At 45.9% G+C, this 22618-nt stretch overlaps 1 protein-coding gene across 1 annotated transcript in view; it reads left to right on the forward strand.

The window, feature by feature from the left end:
- The window catches only part of TTC26 (tetratricopeptide repeat domain 26), a 2373990-nt gene that overhangs the window by 1253693 nt on the left and 1097679 nt on the right, over positions 1-22618 (forward strand). The window contains exon 10 of the mRNA XM_044073993.1: positions 20386-20441. Coding sequence (XP_043929928.1) covers positions 20386-20441 — 56 coding nt within the window. The remainder of the gene's footprint in view (positions 1-20385; positions 20442-22618) is intronic.

Here is a 22618-nt window from a genome sequence, read left to right on the forward strand (position 1 = left end):
AGCTTTTTTAAGGGGGGTGGCTACTAAGGATATTTTGGAGGCAGCTACTTGGAGTTCAGTGCATACTTTCTCTAAGCATTACCACCTTCCACTTTACTCTAAATCTAGGGCTGGATTTGCCACTGCAATTTTACAGGGCATTTTGGCAGCTCCTAATGCTTTATAAGTTTGCCATCCTCCCTTACCTCTGCTTTGGGATTCTACCCATATGTAAGGACTGCAGCAATGTGAGATGAAGAACATAGTACAGTTTTGTACCTACCATAAATGTAGATGTTCAAGATCCACATTGCTGCAGTCCAATTACCTCCCTCCTTCCCTCTGTAGTTAGAGGTGGTTGTGTGGTTTGGGTTGTAAATATTGTAAATATGGTTTCTGCAGGGGTGGTTGGTTGTTTTTTGTTGTTTTTTGGCTTTGCCCTTTCTTTTTAGGGCCTTCTGACATCTGGGGCAAGAAAAGACTGAGGATATGACGTCGGTCATGCGCTTTTGTACCCTGACGTCCTGATGTCAGTTTTAAGCGCCTTGACCGACGTCAGCCTAATACTTTGGTATTCGGGCCGACCGAGGACAGTGGACTACCCATATGTAAGGACTGCAGCAATGTGGATCTTCGAACATCTACATTTATGGTAGGTACAAAACTGTACTTTTCTGATGGTTACAGTTCAGTCCATCCTGCCTCTTTTAAGGAAGGACACTTGGATGTGCTCTATAGATCTTTAGGATGCGTACTATCATATCAAAATACACAGGTGGTCTAGGAGATATCTAAGCTTCTGGTTGGACGTCAAAATGTCAGTGGTTTGGTACATCAGCAAATGGGGGGAACCAGGTCTTACCCACTTTGTCCGGAGGAAATGAGAGTTTTGCATTGGACGATCTCTTCTGCCTGCTTTCTCTTGGCAGTGCATATGCCGGGGATATTTAGCATGCTAGCAGACAAACTGAGCAGGTCCATCTTACACCTGCATTAGTTGTATCTCAGTCAGTCTGTTGAGGAAATGATTTTTTACCGATTGTGTTAACTGTGCTGCAACCTTTTTGCATTTCCTCTCAGTACCAATTACAGGAGGTTCTTTGCCCTGATCCCCCACCCGGAGAGAGTCACTGAAAGATACTGTAGTTCATCATTGGCTTTCCTGTCTATTATACTCCTTCCTTTCCACTCCTGTCATCCCTGAGTTCATTCAGAAAGCATTACAGCAGAAGAGCAGAGTTATCCTTATTGCCCCACTCTGGCCTCACCAAGTATGGCTTCCCTTTCTTTGGTCTCACCTAGTTCACCTTTCCTGGGTGCTGGAGCCTGTTCAGAGCCTTCACTTTCACCTGTCTGGATTGCCTCACCCAGAGAGGCAATCTGTTAAGTTGAACATATGGTTTCTCCACTTCCAGTGATGGCTAGACGTTCCATGCTTGCTTTCGTACCCCATTCTCCACATTCTAATATCAACCCAAAAAGCCTTCACAAAAAAAAAATATAAAAGTAAATGGAAGGGATTTTCTATCTGGGCCATCAGTGACACTTGGATCCCTTTTCCAAACCAATTTCAGCCATTCTTGATTTCCTAGCCTCAATTTTTAACAGTGGAGCTAGTTATTCAACTGTCAAGGTACAATTGGCTGCCATCTCAGATTTTCACCTGGGTGTGGAACATTCAACTCTAGCTTCCTTAAAGTCATGCAAAGCTTTCCTTAAGGGTACCTTGTTGCTTCAGCCCCCAGTTAAGGACCCTGTTCCTCTGTGGAACCTTACTCTAATTCTTCAGGCCCTTACTCAGCTTTCCTTTGAACCCTTAGCAAGGATAGAGTTAAAATTATTTTCCTAGAAAACTCTTTTTGTAGTCACCATTACCTCAGTTAGATGGGTATCCGAACTCCAAGCAGTTTCTTCTCAGCCACCTTACCTGATTTTTCACAAGGGTGGGGTATAGTTTCGGATTAATTTCTCCTTTCTACCTAAATTGGTGTCAGAAGTCATTTAACCTACCAGTCTTCTTTCCTAAATTTTCCAACAAGGGAGAACATATGCCTCATTTAGATGTTCCTACACATCTCAGATTTTGAATCCACAAAACTAAATACTTAAGGAAATATGAACAGCTGTTTGTATCTTTTTTTCAAAGCTAAATTAGGTTCAGCAGTGACAAAACTGACTCTAGCTAAATGGCTCACTGATTGCATTACCTTTATTTACAGGGGCAAACACCTGGCATTACCCAAACATACTAAAGCACACTCTTCCAGGTCTATAGCTACATCATCTGCTTTTTGGTCTAAAGCATTTATGGATGACATCTTTGCAGCTGCTACATGATCCAGTGCTCTTACCTTTATAGCTCATTACAAATTGGATATATTGTCAAGAAATAGGGCAGCTTTCGGCTCTGCAATATTCTGGAATATCCTTCCTTGAGGACCACCCAAGTTTACTCTAGCTGGGAACTCTGTCCCATTAGTTGAGGAATGGACGAAAAAAGACATCATCAGATATAGTTATGTACTCACCATAACTCTGCATCTGTGTTGTTTGTTTTCGTCCCTCCTGAGCTTCCCACCCACTTGCCCCCTTCCTTTTTGTTTTGGAATGTATACAAAAGCACACATCAGTGAATGCAGTTCTTTGTAGTTTCTTGTACGGTTATTGTCCCCTCAGGTTGTTCACTTGTGCACTGCACTATTCTTTTCTGAGCACTGTACTGTTCTTTAATTCTGAGAGGCACAAATATCTGTAGAGTGCAAAGCTAGGATACAACTGTAGTGACAATTAACTTGGGTTTATGTAGTAGGCGACATCTGTATTGCTGACACATACTGCCTTTATGGATGTCTGTAGTAAGCCATTATACTCATAAATTATGTATTGTTCAGATCTTGTCATGATATTCAGAAAGCTGTAATGTCACCTACAGTGAACACATTGTTTTCCAGTGCTCACATCTGTCATTTGGTCAGTGTCCATCCTGGGATGCACTGCTGTCTTTGAACTGAGCTTGTGTACACTTATGCATTGTGCTTTTGTGGTATGTTGTAGTGTGCAGTGAGCACTGTTGATGTCCTTCATGGATGCATCTGCAGTCATAACAACTGGGTTGTCCTGTCGTCAGGCAGCCCTTCAGTCGGCCGGATTCCAAAGTCCGGGTCCGGCTTCGGCTGATGTCGCACTTCACCCGACGTCATCTCTGCTGGTCTTCGGGTATAAAGGCATCAGCCGATGCCATTTTCTAAAGTCTTTCTTGCCGCTTGGCGCCCGAAGCAGAAGCTGTTCGCAAGTGCCGGTCGGTCGGATCCAGAGATTACTACTACCGAATACTACTTCGAAGACTTCTAAAAGCTAAGTACCCCGTTGGGGACTCTTTCTTGCCTCAGCCGATGTCAGAAAAAGTCAATAACTGTTTAACTTGTGGGAAACAAATACCTCATAAAGATTTCCACTCTTACTGTTTGCCTTGTCTAGGCCCAGACCACGACGTAGCAGCCTGTTCGGCCTGTGCTTCATTCAACCAACGAACGCTTAGGCGTCGGTCGGAGTTTGCTGAACAGTTTTTCGGTTCTGATTTTGCGTACATTATGCCGTCGGACCCTCCGACTTCCCAGATTGTTAAAAAACGCAAAGAAAAAGACCGACACTCGCGGTCCACGGTTTCGGCCGAAACCATGGTTAAGCAAACCGCGAGTGTCTCGGTTTCGGCCGAAACCGAGAAAACTGATCAAAGCACAGCTGAATCTATGACTACTTCTGAGGTTCCTGCTACATTACTTGAATCGGCCTCAGATATTTTACCTACTACAGTGGTTCCTAGTGACTTATCAGACACCATCCCTTTGGATGTCTCTACCCCAGCACGTGGTGCTGCTAGGCCTCCTGCAGCCATGTCAATTAAGGCCTTTGCCAGGGCTAAAGCAGCCAAGTCTACTAAATCAGTGCCTGTTAAGCCCCCCTCAGCCAGGCCCACTTCTAGTGCACAAATGCTTACTCTGGCAGAAGATTTAATAACCTTAATTAGGGGATCTCAATCTCACCCAGACAGGGCCTCGCAGCCCCCAGAGAAGAGACCTAGAGCAGAGGCCCCAGAGCCTGGGTCCTCTGATGATTCTGCGGATGACTCAGATATTACAGACCAGCCAGAGGCTCCTTTCTCCAATTATGAAGACTCAGATGCTGAAGAATCCATCCCAGCTGCTTCCCCACCAGAAGAATTCTCCTTTGGGGAAACCTTGCATGCCATGCGAGAACAATTCCAATGGCAACAACAGGATTACTCAGATTCCAGAAAAAGACTTAGGACTTTTCTGCACCTTCCACAACATAGGCCCTTAGCTATACCTCCTATCCTATCTGTTGTGGACGATGCTTTTAATGATGTCTGCACTGCACCAGATTCCTTACCTCCAGCCCCTACCAAACCAGATAGATTTTACAGGGTACCAGACACCCATCATCACCTATACAAGGCCCCACTTGCAGACCCCGAAACTATATCCCAGGGGCCTAAGGCAGTAGCCTCGACCACAGCAAAAAATCCTATTCCTTCTGAAAGGGAAGCCAGGTCTTTAGACAGATGGGGCAAAAAGGTTTACACCTCAGCTACTCTCTCAGCCAGAGCTTTAAACTGTCAGATGTTAAGTTGTCAATCTCGCCTTCATTCTTGCTTGATGGGTTCGGAGCCGATCCCTCGGCTCCGACTCGGCACTTGCTAAGCTCGAGAGTCACTTTTACCAGCTCGAGGCAGCCCCATATCCCATGATGCAAGGCGGTAAGTACCCAGATCTCGTTTGCCGCTTCGCTTATGAGGTCCTCCTTTTACCAGCTCCTGGTAAGTGATTCACTATTTTGATATTTAAGCCCCTTTTTGCTAAAAACCCTTTAATTTTTTATTTTAAGTTAATTATATAGGATTTTCTGACAGAAAATCCCTGTCTCTTCTAATTTTTTTTAGTCAAACTTTACCCATCCCATCCCCTCCCTGTTAGGGTGTGTGTGTTTGTTTTTATAGTAATACCTTTTTGGTATTTTGTTTAATTTAATTCTTGACTGGTGTGTGTGTGTGTGTTGTGAAGCACCATGTCAAAGGAGAGGGTCTCAGGTTTTAAGAAGTGTGACTCGTGCTGTCAGAAGATGTCTCTGACAGACGGTCACACTTCTTGCCTGTATTGCCTGGGGCCTCTTCACCTGCAGGACTCCTGTGCTATTTGTCATTCCTTCAGCCAGAGAGTCCTGCAGGAAAGACAAACAAGCTGATACTTAGGGGCCTTCTTAAGCCGGAGGGCTCTCCGCTAAGTCGGCTCCATCAAAATCTGCCAAATCTTCCAAGGCCCAGGCTTCTGTGTCTAAGCCTGCGGTCTCGGCTCCGACTCGTTCTGAGTCGAGATCGGCTCCGGCTGGAGCCGATTCTGGCTTAACAAAGACTTCGGCACCGATGGCTATCGGTGCCGATTCTGCATCGACCACTTTGGTGTCGGCTCCGATCGGTTCCGACCACCATGTGGCACAGGCATCGGTGTCGGCTCCGATTGGCTCCGACACCGTTACTGTTGTGGCTGTATCGGCTCCGGCTGGAGCCGATGCATCGAGGCTTCCTGTCGGCTCCGATAAGTCTTCGGCTCCGACAGGATCTATAGTATCGGTTCCGATGGCTCATTCCAGGAAGAGGTCGAGGTCTCCTTCCTTGGAGCCAATACTTTCGGCTCCGGCTTCACCTCTCCTTTCGGAACGGAGCCATCGGAGCCGATCTTCAAGGTCATCCAGACTTTCAGCCCATGACCTAGAGAGAGTGGTCAGCAGATTACTTAAGTCACAGGTACTGGCCCAAATGTTACATAGTCCGTCTCAACAGACGACTGTTGGTCCACACCCCGTTACAGTTCCTCCTTCAACTCTACCCCAGAGCTTGGAGTTGGAGTCTTCGAATGGTTACTGCTACGGCTGGAGGACAGATACCCCCTTCTGTTCCTTCAGCCTCTACTCTTATCTCCTCTTGAGACCTTCCTTAGAGGGATTCGTGGTCGGGCTTCCATGGTCTCCTCCGAGGGGTGAGTGGCATCGGACCCTTGTCCGAACCCGCTCTTCCCTTGGAGCCTCGGCCTTGGTGAGCTCGGCTCTGACATCTGCCTCGGAGACTTCCCTTCGGTGGTCCCTGGAGTTCCTAGTTCTTGAACGGGTTCTCTCGGACCTGCCTGGGAGGAGCATTTGAGGTGATGAAGAGTGTGCTGGCCACTGGTATCAGTCAGCAGTCTGTTCCGTAGCTCCTCCCTCTATAGTACCTGTTGACATCTCTGCCACTTCTCTTGCTACAGGACCCAGAGATCCTCCGCCTCAGGTTTCCCCATTGGGAATTTCCCCTCTTCCGAGGATTCTCCTGATGTTTCGGGAGATCCTCCTAGGAAGAGGACTTGTAAGAGGAAACATGTAGACTCCCGAGTCTGTCACTGGATACTGACTTTGATGAGTCAGAGGGATCCCCTAGATCCCCTCTGAGGATGTCTCCTTCTCAGACATCCTAGAACTCCTTAAACAGAGGGAAACTGGCCCACCAACAATCCCTCTGAGGATGAGTCAGTATACCTAGAGGCGTTTGGATCTCGGCCCTCCACCTCCTGGGTGTCTCCGCCTTCGACCCCTTATGCAGGTTATTGCCCGAAGCGTGGGCAGCTCCTGACTCTGTAGTGCCAGTCCCTAGGAGGCCTTCAAAATTTATCACTGCCCGGGTGACAAGCAATTCCTCACTAAGGGTGTCCCGCTGATGCCATGGTGGTGGCTGCGCCACCAAGAAGGAACTTGCAGATCCTTCCGTGCCGTCCATCCTCCTAATAAGGACTCTAGGACCATGGATAGGTGCAGTGGCGGATGTTTTCCTCAGCGACCTTTGCTATGCTCGCTGAATTACCTATGTCACTTCACCAGACTCCAGAGGGATATCCTTAAGGAGCTAGGTGAAGTAGTACAGGATCCTACAGCTGCAGGAGCTCAAGAAAAGATTGCTTCGCAGCTAGGAACCCTTAATTCCATTGCAAACTCCTCCATGCGGCTAATATCTTATGCTGCTGATGGAGCGAGTAGAGCTGCAGGTACAGGTGTGGCTCTTAGACGCCAAGCCTGGATGCGGCTATGTGATTTTGCTGATCCCTTTAAGGCGTCCTTCACAAATTCTCCCTTTGATGGGTCAGCTTTGTTTGGCCCTCAGGTGAAGGAAACTTTGACCAGGTGCGAACAGGACGGCAAGACTCTTTCTGCTGTAGGAGTCCGTTTTCCACCCTTCTAGACCTTATCCCAAAGGACAGAAAGGTGGGAAAATGTGGTTCCGTAAATCCCAAGGAGTCACGCCGATTCACGTGGTCAGTTTACCCCTAGAGGCAGAGGGGTAACAACAACAGACGCTCTAGAGGCAGAGGGTCCGAAAACCAGGGAAACAGAGAGCCTCTCTCTGACAAGCCCTTTCAGCATCCCTGAGATGTTGCCCGGCTGTCCCTCCTTGGAGGCAGTCGGGGGAAGATTATCACTGTACCCAGAAGCCTGGCATTCCCTCACTCAAGACAGATGGGTACAGTCGATCATATCCAAGGGTTACATAATTCCTTTCGAGGAAAGTCCTTGCCTCAAATTCCCTTCCAGATGTACCACCCAGTCTAAGGGAAATTGCAGAGTTAGAAGTCTCAAAACTACTGCAAAAGAGCCATTCAGCCAGTTACAACAGACCATTCAGAGCCGGAATCTACTCAAGGTTCTTTTGGTCCCCAAAAGACGGGAGACTGGAGACCAATATTGGATCTCAGCAGACTCAACAAGTCTGTCAGGAAGACAAGATTCGAATGGTCACTCTTCAGTCAATTCTGCCCTTCTTACAGAAGGACAACTGGATGTGCTCAATAGATCTTCAGGATGCGTACTATCACATCAAAATTCACAGACGCTCCAGGAGATTTCTCCGCTGGCTGGGGTCCAGTCATTTCCAGTTCAGAGCCCTGCCCTTTGGTCTCACTACAGCCCCCAGAGTGTTCACCAAATGCATGGCAGTGGTCACGGCTCACCTGAGACGTCAAGGATTCCAGGTGTTTCCGTATCTCCACGACTGGCTCCTGTCAGCCACCACCAGGCATCAGCTTATACAAGCCAGGGATTACACAATAAACCTTTGTTCTCATTTGGGCATCTCGATCAACTTCAAAAGTCATCCTTATCGCCTGGCAGTCTATTACCTTCATAGGCGCAAACTTAAACACTGTTCGGATGTCAGCTACCCTTACAGATCAAAGAGTTTCAGACATTCAGAGTCATGTCAGGATCATTCTGGCCAACAAGAAAGTACAGGCCAGAATGGTTCTAAAGGTATTAGGTCTCATGGCTGCGGCCATTACTCTTCTTCCCTGGCTCGATTCTACATGCCTTCTTCAGTGGATGCTGTTCACACAATGGTCATACCAACAACTTCCAATCGTCACCAGATTCTGGTGACACAGACATGCAAAGAGCATCTTGCTTGGTGGATCACATCTCCTCAGGTTCACCAAGGCAGGTACTTTGTACCCCATCCCCGATAGCCACTGTCACCACGGATGCCTCCCTGATCGGGTGGGGGTCATTATCAGGGCAGGATGGTTCATGGGGCGTGGCAGCCGTTCGAGTACCATCTGCACATAAATGTCCTGGAGATGAGAGCAGTGCTTTTAACGTTGCAAGCCCTCAACGACTTTCTTCCCATAGGGACAATTGCAGTCCACACAGACAACATGTCTGTAGTTTGGTATATCAACAAACAGGCGGAACCAAGTCCTACCCCTTGTGTCGAAGCTCAGACTATGGCAATGGGCGATCTCCTCTCATCGGTTTCTGGTAGCAACGCATATCCCTGGGAAAACCAACATTGTAGCGGACAGATTGAGCAGAGCTATTATCATGCCTCACGAGTGGTCTCTCAAGCAATCTATAGCGGAAGAGATTTTTCTGGAATGGGGTCGTCCATGTTGCGATTTTTTTGCTACGCCCCAAAACAGCAAATGTGCAGACTTCTTCTGCCTCTTCCTCCATCAGGCCATCCCCAGAGACGCTCTGACCCAGGATTGGCCCCAGGGACTCAGCCCCATATCCCATGATGCAAGGCGGTAAGTACCCAGATCTCGTTTGCGGCTTATGAGGTCCTCCTTTACCAGCTCCTGGTAAGTGATTCACTATTTTGATATTTAAGCCCCTTTTTGCTAAAACCCTTTAATTTTTTATTTTAAGTTAATTATATAGGATTTTCTGACAGAAAATCCCTGTCTCTTCTAATTTTTTTAGTCAAACTTTACCCATCCCATCCCCTCCTGTTAGGGTGTGTGTGTTTGTTTTTATAGTAATACCTTTTTGGTATTTTGTTTAATTTAATTCTTGACTGGTGTGTGTGTGTGTGTTGTGAAGCACCATGTCAAAGGAGAGGGTCTCAGGTTTTAAGAAGTGTGACTCGTGCTGTCAGAAGATGTCTCTGACAGACGGTCACACTTCTTGCCTGTATTGCCTGGGGCCTCTTCACCTGCAGGACTCCTGTGCTATTTGTCATTCCTTCAGCCAGAGAGTCCTGCAGGAAAGACGAAACAAGCTGATACTTAGGGGCCTTCTTAAGCCGGAGGGCTCTCCGGCTAAGTCGGCTCCATCAAAATCAGCCAAATCTTCCAAGGCCCAGGCTTCTGTGTCTAAGCCTGCGGCCTCGGCTCCGACTCGTTCTGAGTCGAGATCGGCTCCGGCTGGAGCCGATTCTGGCTTAACAAAGACTTCGGTGCCGATTCTGCATCGACCACTTTGGTGTCGGCTCCGATCGGTTCCGACCACCATGTGGCACAGGCATCGGTGTCGGCTCCGATCGGCTCCGACACCGTTACTGTTGTGGCTGTATCGGCTCCGGCTGGAGCCGATGCATCGAGGCTTCCTGTCGGCTCCGATAAGTCTTGGCGCCGCCAGGATCTATAGTATCGGTTCCGATGGCTCATTCCAGGAAGAGGTCGAGGTCTCCTTCCTTGGAGCCAATACTTTCGGCTCCGGCTTCACCTCTCCTTTCGGAACGGAGCCATCGGAGCCGATCTTCAAGGTCATCCAGACTTTCAGACCATGACCTAGAGAGAGTGGTCAGCAGATTACTTAAGTCACAGGTACTGGCCCAAATGTTACATAGTCCGTCTCAACAGACGCCTGTTGGTCCACACCCCGTCACAGTTCCTCCTTCAACTCTACCCCAGACCTTGGAGTTGGAGTCTTCGAATGGTTACTGCTACGGCTGGAGGACAGATACCCCTTCTGTTCCTTCAGCCTCTACTCTTATCTCCTCTTCGAGACCTTCCTTAGAGGGATTCGGTGGTGGGGCTTCCATGGTCTCCTCCGAGGGGGTGAGTGGCATCGGACCCTTGTCCGAACCCGCTCTTCCCCTTGGAGCCTCGGCCTTGGTGAGCTCGGCTCTGACATCTGCCTCGGAGACTTCCCTTCGGTGGTCCCTGGAGTTCCTAGTTCTTGAACGGGTTCTCTCGGACCTGCCTGGGAGGAGCATTTGAGGTGATGAAGAGTGTGCTGGCCACTGGTATCAGTCAGCAGTCTGTTCCCGTAGCTCCTCCCTCTATAGTACCTGTTGACATCTCTGCCACTTCTCTTGCTACAGGACCCAGAGATCCTCCGCCTCAGGTTTCCCCATTGGAATTTCCCCTCTTCCGAGGATTCTCCTGATGTTTGGAGATCCTCCTAGGAAGAGGACTTGTAAGAGGAAACATGTAGACTCCCCGAGTCTGTCACTGGATACTGACTTTGATGAGTCAGAGGGATCCCCTAGATCCCCTCTGAGGATGTCTCCTTCTCAGACATCCTAGAACTCCTTAAACAGAAACTGGCCCACCAACAATCCCTCTGAGGATGAGTCAGTATACCTAGAGGCGTTTGGATCTCGGCCCTCCACCTCCTGGGTGTCTCCGCCTTCGACCCCTTATGCAGGTTATTGCCCGAAAGGCGTGGGCAGCTCCTGACTCTGTAGAGCCAGTCCCTAGGAGGCCTTCAAAATTTATCACTGCCCCGGGTGACAAGCAATTCCTCACTAAGGGTGTCCCCGCTGATGCCATGGTGGTGGCTGCGGCCACCAAGAAGGAACTTGCAGATCCTTCCGTACCCGTCCATCCTCCTAATAAGGACTCTAGGACCATGGATAGGATGTTTTCCTCAGCGACCTTTGCTATGCGTTCGCTGAATTACCTATGTCACTTCACCAGACTCCAGAGGGATATCCTTAAGGAGCTAGGTGAAGTAGTACAGGATCCTACAGCTGCAGGAGCTCAAGAAAAGATTGCTTCGCAGCTAGGAACCCTTAATTCCATTGCAAACTCCTCCATGCGGCTAATATCTTATGCTGCTGATGGAGCGAGTAGAGCTGCAGGTACAGGTGTGGCTCTTAGACGCCAAGCCTGGATGCGGCTATGTGATTTTGCTGATCCCTTTAAGGCGTCCTTCACAAATTCTCCCTTTGATGGGTCAGCTTTGTTTGGCCCTCAGGTGAAGGAAACTTTGACCAGGTGCGAACAGGACGGCAAGACTCTTTCTGCTGTAGGAGTCCGTTTTTCCACCCCTTCTAGACCTTATCCCAAAGGACAGAAAGGTGGGAAAATGTGGTTCCGTAAATCCCAAGGAGTCATGCCGGATTCACGTGGTCAGTTTACCCCTAGAGGCAGAGGGGTAACAACAACAGACGCCCGCTCTAGAGGCAGAGGGGTCCGAAAAACCAGGGAAACAGAGAGCCTCTCTCTGACAAGCCCTTTCAGCATCCTGAGATGTTGCCCGGCTGTCCCTCCTTGGAGGCAGTCGGGGAAGATTATCACTGTACCCAGAAGCCTGGCATTCCCTCACTCAAGACAGATGGGTACAGTCGATCATATCCAAGGGTTACATAATTCCTTTCGAGGAAAGTCCCTTCCCCTCAAATTCCCTTCCAGATGTACCACCCGGTCTAAGGAAATTGCAGAGTTAGAAGTCTCAAAACTACTGCAAAAGAGCCATTCAGCCAGTTACAACAGACCATTCAGAGCCGGAATCTACTCAAGGTTCTTTTGGTCCCCAAAAGGCGGGAGACTGGAGACCAATATTGGATCTCAGCAGACTCAACAAGTCTGTCAGGAAGACAAGATTCCGAATGGTCACTCTTCAGTCAATTCTGCCCTTCTTACAGAAGGACAACTGGATGTGCTCAATAGATCTTCAGGATGCGTGCTATCACATCAAAATTCACAGGCGCTCCAGGAGATTTCTCCGCTTTCGGCTGGGGTCCAGTCATTTCCAGTTCAGAGCCCTGCCCTTTGGTCTCACTACAGCCCCAGAGTGTTCACCAAATGCATGGCAGTGGTCACGGCTCACCTGAGGCGTCAAGGATTCCAGGTGTTTCCGTATCTCGACGACTGGCTCCTGTCAGCCACCACCAGGCATCAGCTTATACAAGCCAGGGATTACACAATAAACCTTTGTTCTCATTTGGGCATCTCGATCAACTTGAAAAGTCATCCTTATCGCCCTGCCAGTCTATTACCTTCATAGGCGCAAACTTAAACACTGTTAGGATGTCAGCTACCCATACAGATCAAAGAGTTTCAGACATTCAGAGTCATGTCAGGATCATTCTGGCCAACAAGAAAGTACAGGCCAGAATGGTTCTAAAGGTATTAGGTCTCATGGCTGCGGCCATTACTCTTCTTCCCTGGCTCGATTCTACATGCCTTCTTCAGTGGATGCTGTTCACACAATGGTCATACCAACAACTTCCAATGCGTCACCAGATTCTGGTGACACAGACATGCAAAGAGCATCTTGCTTGGTGGATCACATCTCCTCAGGTTCACCAAGGCAGGTACTTTGTACCCCCATCCCGATAGCCACTGTCACCACGGATGCCTCCCTGATCGGGTGGGGGTCATTATCAGGGCAGGATGGTTCATGGGACGTGGCAGCCGTTCGAGTACCATCTGCACATAAATGTCCTGGAGATGAGAGCAGTGCTTTTAACGTTGCAAGCCCTCAACGACTTTCTTCCCATAGGGACAATTGCAGTCCACACAGACAACATGTCTGTAGTTTGGTATATCAACAAACAGGGCGGAACCAAGTCCTACCCCTTGTGTCGAAGCTCAGACTATGGCAATGGGCGATCTCCTCTCATCGGTTTCTGGTAGCAACGCATATCCCTGGGAAAACCAACATTGTAGCGGACAGATTGAGCAGAGCTATTATCATGCCTCACGAGTGGTCTCTCAAGCAATCTATAGCGGAAGAGATTTTTCTGGAATGGGGTCGTCCATGTTGCGATTTTTTTGCTACTCCCCAAAACAGCAAATGTCCAGACTTCTTCTGCCTCTTCCCTCCATCAGGCCATCCCCCCAGAGACGCTCTGACCCAGGATTGGCCCCAGGGACTTCTTTATGCCTTCCCTCCATTTCCTCTGATCCCTCAGGTTATCCAGAAAGCTACCGTTTTGAGAGCCAAATTGATTCTCATTGCCCCTTACTGGCCTCGACAAGTTTGGTTTCCGTTCCTCCATCATCACCTTTTGGTGCAGCCGTGGCATCTGGACCCAGTGCCAGATCTTCTGATTCACCAATCGGGTCAGCTGCACCGGTCAATCCCTTCTCTCAACCTCACAGCATGGTTGCTCCACTTCCTTCCTTAGCCAGGCTTCCTTTGATCTCTAACCCAGTTAGAGACATCATAGTAGCACCGCTAAAATCCTCTACCAGGAGGATTTATACAAGCAAATGGAAACGTTTCTCTTATTGGGCTAAGGCCAAGAATATTGATCCTTTTACTGCTCCTGTTCAGGCAGTCCTGGACTTCTTAGCAGAGATTTTTCATGCAGGCTCCTCTTCTTCCACAGTCAGAGTTCAATTGGCTGCTATTTCCAATTTTCATGTCGGGATAGCAGATCATAATATTATGTCCCATAGGCTCTGCAGGGCCTTCTTGAAAGGAATTTTCCTACTAAAGCCTCCAATCAGGAATCCTCCTCCTCAGTGGGATCTAAATTTAGTGCTGACATCCTTGATTCTTCCCCTTCGAGCCAGCTGTTTCTTGTTCCCTGAAATATCTTTCTTGGAAAACTTTATTCCTAGTGGCTATTACATCGGCCAGGAGGGTGTCTGAACTTCATGCTCTTTCGGTTCGACCCCCCTATTTGGTTTTTCACAAAGACAGAGTATCTTTGAGAACTAACCCAACCTTTTGCCTAAGGTCGCTTCAAAGAACAATTTGAATCAATCCATTGATCTCCTGTATTTTTCCCCAACTATTCAGATAGAGCTGAACAAAGCTACATTATCTTGATGTCCACCATCAACTTAGATATTATTTGGACAGAACAAAAATTTAGAAAATCTGATCAACTTTTTGTTTCCTATGCGGATAATAAAAAGGCCTTCCTGTTTCTAAAGTGACTTTGTCTAGATGGCTTTCTTCGGTCATCTCTGAAATTTATCTGCTCAGGGGAAAACAGCTGTGCTCAAAACCTAAAGCACATTCAACTAGGAGTTTAGCTACTTCTACAGCTTTTCAAGCTAGACTTCCTTTAGACACTATTTGTGCAGCAGCCACTTGGGCCACTCCTCACACTTTTGTTTCCCATTACAAATTGGACTTGGCCTCCAGGGACAGAGCCAGTTTTGGCTCTACAGTCCTCAAGAGTTTGTTCCATTGAGCCACCCAGGATAGAGGTGCTAGGGGCGGTCCCATCAAGCAAGAATGAAGGCGAGATTGACAACTTAACATTAAGAAGTTATGTACCTACCATAACGTTCCATGTTAGTTGTGTTCTCTTGCCTTCTTTCTTTCCGCCCTCCCCCCTTCCCCTGGCCTGACAGACCTTGTTATAAGAAACTGTTATGCTGAAGACCATTCAACCTGGTCCTTCTTCCATCTGTAAGTTTTCTTTCTTCCTTTGGGAAGTATTTTATGCTTGGTGCTATTGCCCTTTGTCATCAAACGAGATCTGGGTACTTACCGCCTTGCATCATGGGATATGGGGCTGCCTCGAGCTGGTAAAAGTGACTCTCGAGCTTAGCAAGTGCCGAGTCGGAGCCGAGGGATCGGCTCCGAACCCATCAAGCAAGAAAGAAGGCGAGAGAAGACAACTAACATGGAACGTTATGGTAGGTACATAACTTCTTATTTCACATGATACAATACCAAGAGTTTATGCTTGATCAGTTAACTAAAAAGCTATCCTCTGATGACTCTATAGATAAGAAATATGTATTAGAGATGGTAAATAACATACAACAGGTTAGTAACCATTCACTGAAATGTGGCTATGATGCACTGGAGGCTTCATTTAGATCAGCCATGACTGGCACAGTGATAAGAAGACATGCATGGCTGAAGGAACAGGTCTTACCGGATCATGTTAAAGCTAAGTTATTAGATGCTCCTATGGATAAGGCCAGTTTGTTTGGTACGCCTGCCCAGCAGGTAATGAAGAAAATGGAAGAAAAGGCAAAATCTGTCCAAACAGTAAAAGATTTCTTGCAGGTTCAGCCCCCAAGGTTTAGCAGGAACTGGCCTGCCAAAAATTGGTCCTTTCCTGACTCCACAAGATCCCAAAGGGGCAGAAATAGACATTCCAGAGGCAGAAATCAATCCAGAGGGGGTGCCTACAGAGGACGACAGTGGCAAGGTAATAACAGAGGCACAGACACAGCCAGTACCACTACAACAGCACAACAACAGTGACTTGGTTCTAACTCCGCCTACCAGGGAACAAATAGCAGCACCATTAGGCGGAAAATTAACCTTATTTTCAAAGAACTGGCACTATATCACAAAAGACAAGTGGATTTTGCAAACCATAGACCAAGGCTACGGTTCCACTTCCACACTTTACCAGTCAAAGAGGAATGCCAAACCTGCCTCCAAATCAAAACCAGAAGCTCTACAACAGATAATGCAATTAGCAAAGATGAGAGCTGTGGAAAGAGTTCCAAGAACAGAACAAGGCAAAGGATTTTACTCCAGACTATTCCTAGTTCCAAGAAAGGAAAAAAGTTGGAGACCTATTCTCGACCTGTCCACCTTAAATACATACATCTTTGTCCCAAAATTCAAAATGCTGACTCTACAGCAGCTTCTTCCCATGCTGGGCAAGGAGTGTTGGCTGGTAACTCTAGATCTCAAGGAGGCATACCTGCACGTCCCCATCCGACCAATTTGCAGAAGATACCTCAGATTTCTTGCAGGATCAGAGCACTATCAATTCTCAGCATTGCCCTTTGGCTTATCTACTGCGCCCAGAGTATTCACAAAATGCCTGGCATCAGTGATCGCCCACTGCAGACTACAGGGAATTCAAATTTATCCATACCTGGACGACTGTCTGCTACAAGGGGACAACACAAGCAAGCTGACAACAGATTTACAAAGGGTCATTTACTTGCTACAAGCTCTGGGATACACAGTCAATTTACAAAAGTCAAGGCTGATACCATCCCAAACAAGGACATTCTTGGGTGCGGAATTGGACACAGTAAAACAAATGGCATTCCTAACTACAGACAAACAAAAAGAACTCCCTCTTTACTTCTTGGCACTAACAAGACGGAACAAGCTAACAGCAAGAAAAGTTCTGCAGGCCCTGGGCTTCATGGCATCATGCATAATCTTAGTTCCACATGCCAGGCTACATATGAGAAAACTACAGTGGTACCTAAAGAATTTATGGTCCCAACACAAGCACAGCCTAGAAGCAGAAATTCCACTAATACCATGCCTAAAACAGGAGTTCCTCTGGTGGGCTCAAGCATGCCAGTCAAACCCAGGCCTACCCTTTCACAACTATCAAGCAAGCCAAACCATCACAACAGACGCCTCAGACCTAGGATGGGGGGCTCACATGCTGGACAAATGCGTACAAGGATTATGGGCCTTGGGACCAGCTTCACCTGCACATCAACCTAAAAGAAATGCTGGCAGTAAAACTGGCAATCCAAAACTTCAGACCATTCCTCAAGGAAGGCCAATTGATGATAAGGACAGACAACACCACTGTCATGTGGTACATCAACAAACAGGGAGGCACTCATTCATACCCCCTGTGCAGAATGACCTTGGACCTTTGGAACCTGGCACTCAGCTACAACATCCAGTTACAGGCAATATTCGTACCAGGAAAGGAGAATACTCTAGCAGACATGTTAAGCAGAACCACCTCGGATGCTCACGAATGGATGCTACACCCGGACATCTTCAAGACCATCTCAAAGAAATGGGGAATGCCACAGATAGATCTATTCGCTTCCCCTGTCAATCACCAGCTCAAAAAATTCTGCACAAGGACATTCCACCCACTTGCATGGAAAGTGGACTCGCTCTCCTTCAGCTGGAAAGGTCTGACAGCATATGCATTCCCACCTCTTCCTTTGCTACACAAGGTATTACTAAAAATCAAGGAGGAGCGTCCAGCGATAATCCTGATAGCTCCAAACTGGCCAAGACAACACTGGTACCCATTGCTAAGAAGCATGTCTCGGGACAAGATGTGGTCAATACCCCTGAGGCCTTTGATGTTAACTCAGAACAACTACAACATCATGCATCCAAACCTAAAAACGTTGCAACTGACTGCATGGAACATTACATAGCAACAACTAATCCAGAACTTTCCCAAAGGGTGAAAGACATTATCCTTGAAGCCCGCAGACCTTCAACAAGAAGGAATTATGCAGGAAAATGGAAAAGATTTGTCATTTGGAGTGCTGAAAGCGGAAAGGATGTGTCAAATATAGATATGGCTAACATTCTGGAGTATTTGGCAGAACTACTGCATACAGGCCTGTCCTACTCCTCCATCAAGATACATGCATCAGCTATTTCAGCAGAATACAGCTTTGATCCACCTGTCTTTTCACATCCTTTACTCAGGCAGTTCCTCAGAGGGATTAAGAATGTAAAACCCCCTAGGAAACCACCATTGCCAGCTTGGGATTTGAACTTTGTACTAGAAAAGCTGGCACTCGCACCTTTTGAGCCAGCAGCAACAGCAGAGCTACAGCATCTATCGTGGAAAACTGCTTTCCTACTGGCAATAACCTCAGCAAGGAGGGTGTCCGAACTTCAGGCCCTAATGGCAGTACAACCCTTCCTAATCTTCCACCAAGATAGAGTGTCCATGAGGACTAATCCTACATTTATGCCTAAGGTGGTATCCAGAGTGTCTTTAAACCAGGCAATCCACCTACCTACCTTCTTCCCCAACCCTCAAAACAGAGGGGAAAGAATGCTGCATACCTTGGATGTACATAGACAGTTACGCTACTACCTGGACAGAACAAAAAGTTACAGAAAAACTGACCAGCTTTTTGTAGCCTATGCAACAGGAAGAGAAGGAAAAGCTATTTCCAAACAGACAATCTCCAAATGGATAGGAAATTGCATACGATTCTGTTACTCCTTCCATGGAAAACCAATTCCACAGAACATAAGGCCTCATTCTACAAGGGCAACAGCCACTACCACAGCCTTCTTACGAGGAGTGGCAACCAAGGACATTATTGAGGCGGCTACTTGGACCTCCGTGCATACATTTGCCAAGCATTATAATTTACCTTTGTACTCCAGATCCCGAGCAGGGTTTGCCACTGCTGTACTGCAAGGGATCCTAACCACACCATAATCTATTTTTCCTCCCCTTAGTTGGCTATGGTATTCTACCCAGTTGTTATGACTGCAGATGCATCCATGAAGGACATAGTACAGTTTTGTACCTACCATAAATGTAGATGTCCGAACTGGATAGCATCTGCAGTCAGGATTACCCTCCCTCCTTCCCCTCTGTGGTACTCCTAGGGTATTTACCCTCCTAATAGCTAGCTGGTGGGGGGAGTCTCTTATGGTGTATTTGTTTGTATATATGTACATACATGCTTATTTTCTGAGTTTGCCTGCTATCCTTTTGCAAACATTGGCATTTATCCAAAATTTAGCCTTCCAGGGAGGGCAACTGGCATCTGGGGCAAGAAACACTGAAGAAAATGGCGTTGGCTGATGCCTTTATACCCGAAGACCAGCAGAGATGACGTCGGGTGAAGTGCGACATCAGCCGAAGCCGGACCCGGACTTTGGAATCCGGCCGACTGAAGGGCTGCCTGACGACAGGACAACCCAGTTGTTATGACTGCAGATGCTATCCAGTTCGGACATCTACATTTATGGTAGGTACAAAACTGTACTTTTCTGCACCCTGCCCTTTGTCAACAGATGATCATCTGTTAAGGAAAATTCAGTCAGAAATAACATAAAAGCAAGGCAAATATTTACACATAGGTAGGGACATTTAATTGCAACAGTAAAATGCAATACTTCAATTAATACAGGTATAAGGCCATCAGTTGCGATTTTTGCAAGTAAAATAATGCTTGACTTTAGAATAGATTAGTAATTAGAGCTGTACTGTAGATCGTTTCATTCATTTTTCCAAGTGTTTGTACACTGAAAATAGTGGCAAAAAATATTTAAACTCCGTTCAAAATCAGAAGGCCAGCTGAAGGTCTTAAAAACTCAGTTGTTCAATTTGAAACTGGTAAAGTGAAAGCTCCTTCTGATTTCTTGTGCTGTGGTTTAGTCATTGCTTCAGTTTAACTCATATGATAGCATACAGAAGAGTCCCTTGGTCAGCTTCAGGGGCTAGTGTGCCAACACACAGTCAGGGTTATCCATCCTTGAACACACCATCTTTACATTCTTGGGCATAATGACATCCTTGTTTATAAATCTAAATAACCTGTATGTAGGTGCAGCTTTCTGTTGTATCATTTGCATAGACCTACAATAAAAATTACCCTTGAAAAAGCAGTTTCCAGTCCATGCTAATATTATTTTACTTTTGCTTATTGTAGTTAGAAAAGGAAATTTTGCTGTTTGTGATACTGAAGTGTTTTTCTGTAAAACAATATTTGTATGTGATGAGCAAGAAGTTGTAAAGCAGGAGTAGATAAATGATATGTAAGGATCATAATTTATACATTGTGTGTGTTCTAAGCAATTAAAATTGTGCTTATTCCATATATTATAAAAAATGCAAACTATCAATGCTAGGTATACATTTTTTTAGGTAGGAATTAGAGACATGACTTTCATTAAAGCTATGTTTCACTCTGAAGACAAAGAATGTGCTGTGCCCTAACTTTAACAACCTATTGACTTGGAATAGGAGAGATTGGGGAAATGCTGAACCTTCTAAGATATTGGGTAAATTAGTTCATCAGTAGAAGAAGCAGTGGTCTGAGTCTGCTGAAGCAGAGACTCATAGAGGCAAAATCTCAAGAGATGTTCTATCAGGTGCTTCTGTGTGGTTAAAAAAAACTGTTTTGATGTAGCAGTCTGAAAACATTTGCAGATTTATCTCTCTCTATATTTTAGATGATGTCCATGAAGCATATAATCTCATCAAAGATTTAGAACCCACTACACCACAGGTAAATATTTTTGCCTTGATGAAATACTTTGTCACTGACTTGGATGTGTTATTTTACATTACACAACATTGTGTTGTCATTTCTTGTTTGTCTTTCCAAGATAATGTTGTTTCACATGCAAAGGTTCTACCTCTGTATTTTTGAGACTTACGCATACTTAAAGTGCCAATTACATTTTTTAAGTTGTATCTCTGTGTTTAAGAATTGTTTTAGCATCATGATTACCACTGAGTTCCACATTGACATACTAGTAAAGAATGTAATTGAAAAAACTCACAAACTCACAGATTTGTCTCTGTATCAGTCATCATTCATTTCACCTAGATATTCTATTTTCTTCTGTACTTTAAAGTACTACAGTGGTGCAGTGGTCAGGAATATTGCATATCTTGTGGCCTGGTGTGATTCTGTTCTTGGGTTCATTTTGCATAGTTTAAATGTTTTTTTTTTTGTCCTTCTGGGGTGCTCTAAATTCCTTCCACATTCAGAAAATATGTAGTAGGTAAACTGATGATGTCTACATTGGTTATAGTTATACTTTCAGTGTGTGAATGAATATGCACATGTATCCTGCAATGCAATGTACCACCCAACTGTCCAGAATCAGTGTTATACTTGTTGCCAATGGCTTCAACTCCACTATGACCCTGATCCGGATAAAGAAGGTACTGGAAAATGAATAAATTATTTCCTAGAACAGAAAAGGGGAAATTGGTACTTTAGCTGTTGGCAATGTTGTATGTTACCTGTGAGAATTAGCTGGGAAAGTAGTTGCAGCAATGGATCCTCTTTGAGTCTTCAGCTTTTCCCACAGTTTGCCTCTGTAGTCTTGTTTGGTATATTTGTGGCCTGTGCATATTTGCATACATATAAGTACAACAAGAGAAAAAGGAGAACTATATAGGTACATGTAGTTATATACAGACAAGCATAACAGTAAGACAGTATTCTGCTACAAAGAGAAACTGTATGATAAATCATTATTTTGTTATAAGGTGTTGGGTAAATGCATTTTCACATCTGTTACATAACAGAGAGGTAGCTTCTACAGAGTCACATTATAGGTGTTGTGACATCCCTGCTCTGGGCCAGTAATCAAGGAGCCTTAATCCTCACCACTGACATTAGAGAGGGACATTCACTTGGAAGAGAACTAGATACAGTATTTCCAGATGCAGCTGTCTGCACCAAGCACAATTTCCTTTAAGAGCACACAGAACACACTCATTTCGGGGGCCAAGTTTCCATTTCTCTCCAGGCCCCCAATAAGACACCCCACTAGCACAGCTGAATAGTTGAGTCCTCAACCAAGTGTTCCAAGCCAAGTCCCCCACCACCCTCTCTGTGAAACAGTGGCCTGTGTCAAAGCTCCAAGTAGCTGACACACACACTCTCTTTGAGATTTGATTTTCAGACACACACACACACACACACACACACACACACACACACACACACACACACACACACACACACACACACACACCTGGAAAAGGCTGGTACAGATTTACCAGTTATGCCCCTCTGCCCAGGCTATAAGGTAGATACTGCCACCAAAACACTCCAAAGCCAGCTACTCTAAGGCTCTTACAAGGGTACCCAATTATACTGAGTAAAATTAATACTAATACAAGTGCTAGTGTTTGACCAGTGCAGCAAGGCTTTCAGGAGTGGCCACAGTGTCACCAAATAAATATAAGTACTCTCAAAGGTTAATATATTTTCTCTGAAAGACCAGCCACAATGAAAAGTTTACATGTATTAAATAATAAATAATAAAAGAACATGAAAATACTAAATATCTATTTACAATAAACAGGAGTTTCAGACACAGGAAATATTAAACATAATAGAGATGGATAGATTCACACAGATACAGAAAACAATACTTAACTTTTAATCTCACTATATTTTCCTGACTGATCTAAAGAATTACTATTCCCTGGTTACTTATGAAAGCAAGGCAAGAGGAAGTGGGTGTGTGGTCTTCCTCCTTTGTCAGGTTTCAAAAACAGACTGCTCTGAGACTTCTATGTCATTTAGTATTAAAACAACATTTTAGCACTGGATTACCAAATGACATCACATACATGTGGTCATCTGACTCTGGTTCCCACACTACACCCTTTGCTAGAAACTGAACCAGAATTTAGCACGTGTGTTACCATAAACACAGT

Source organism: Protopterus annectens, chromosome 1.part1, assembly GCF_019279795.1.
Source record: "Protopterus annectens isolate FY-2018-M chromosome 1.part1, PAN1.0, whole genome shotgun sequence".
NCBI lineage: Eukaryota > Metazoa > Chordata > Ceratodontiformes > Protopteridae > Protopterus > Protopterus annectens.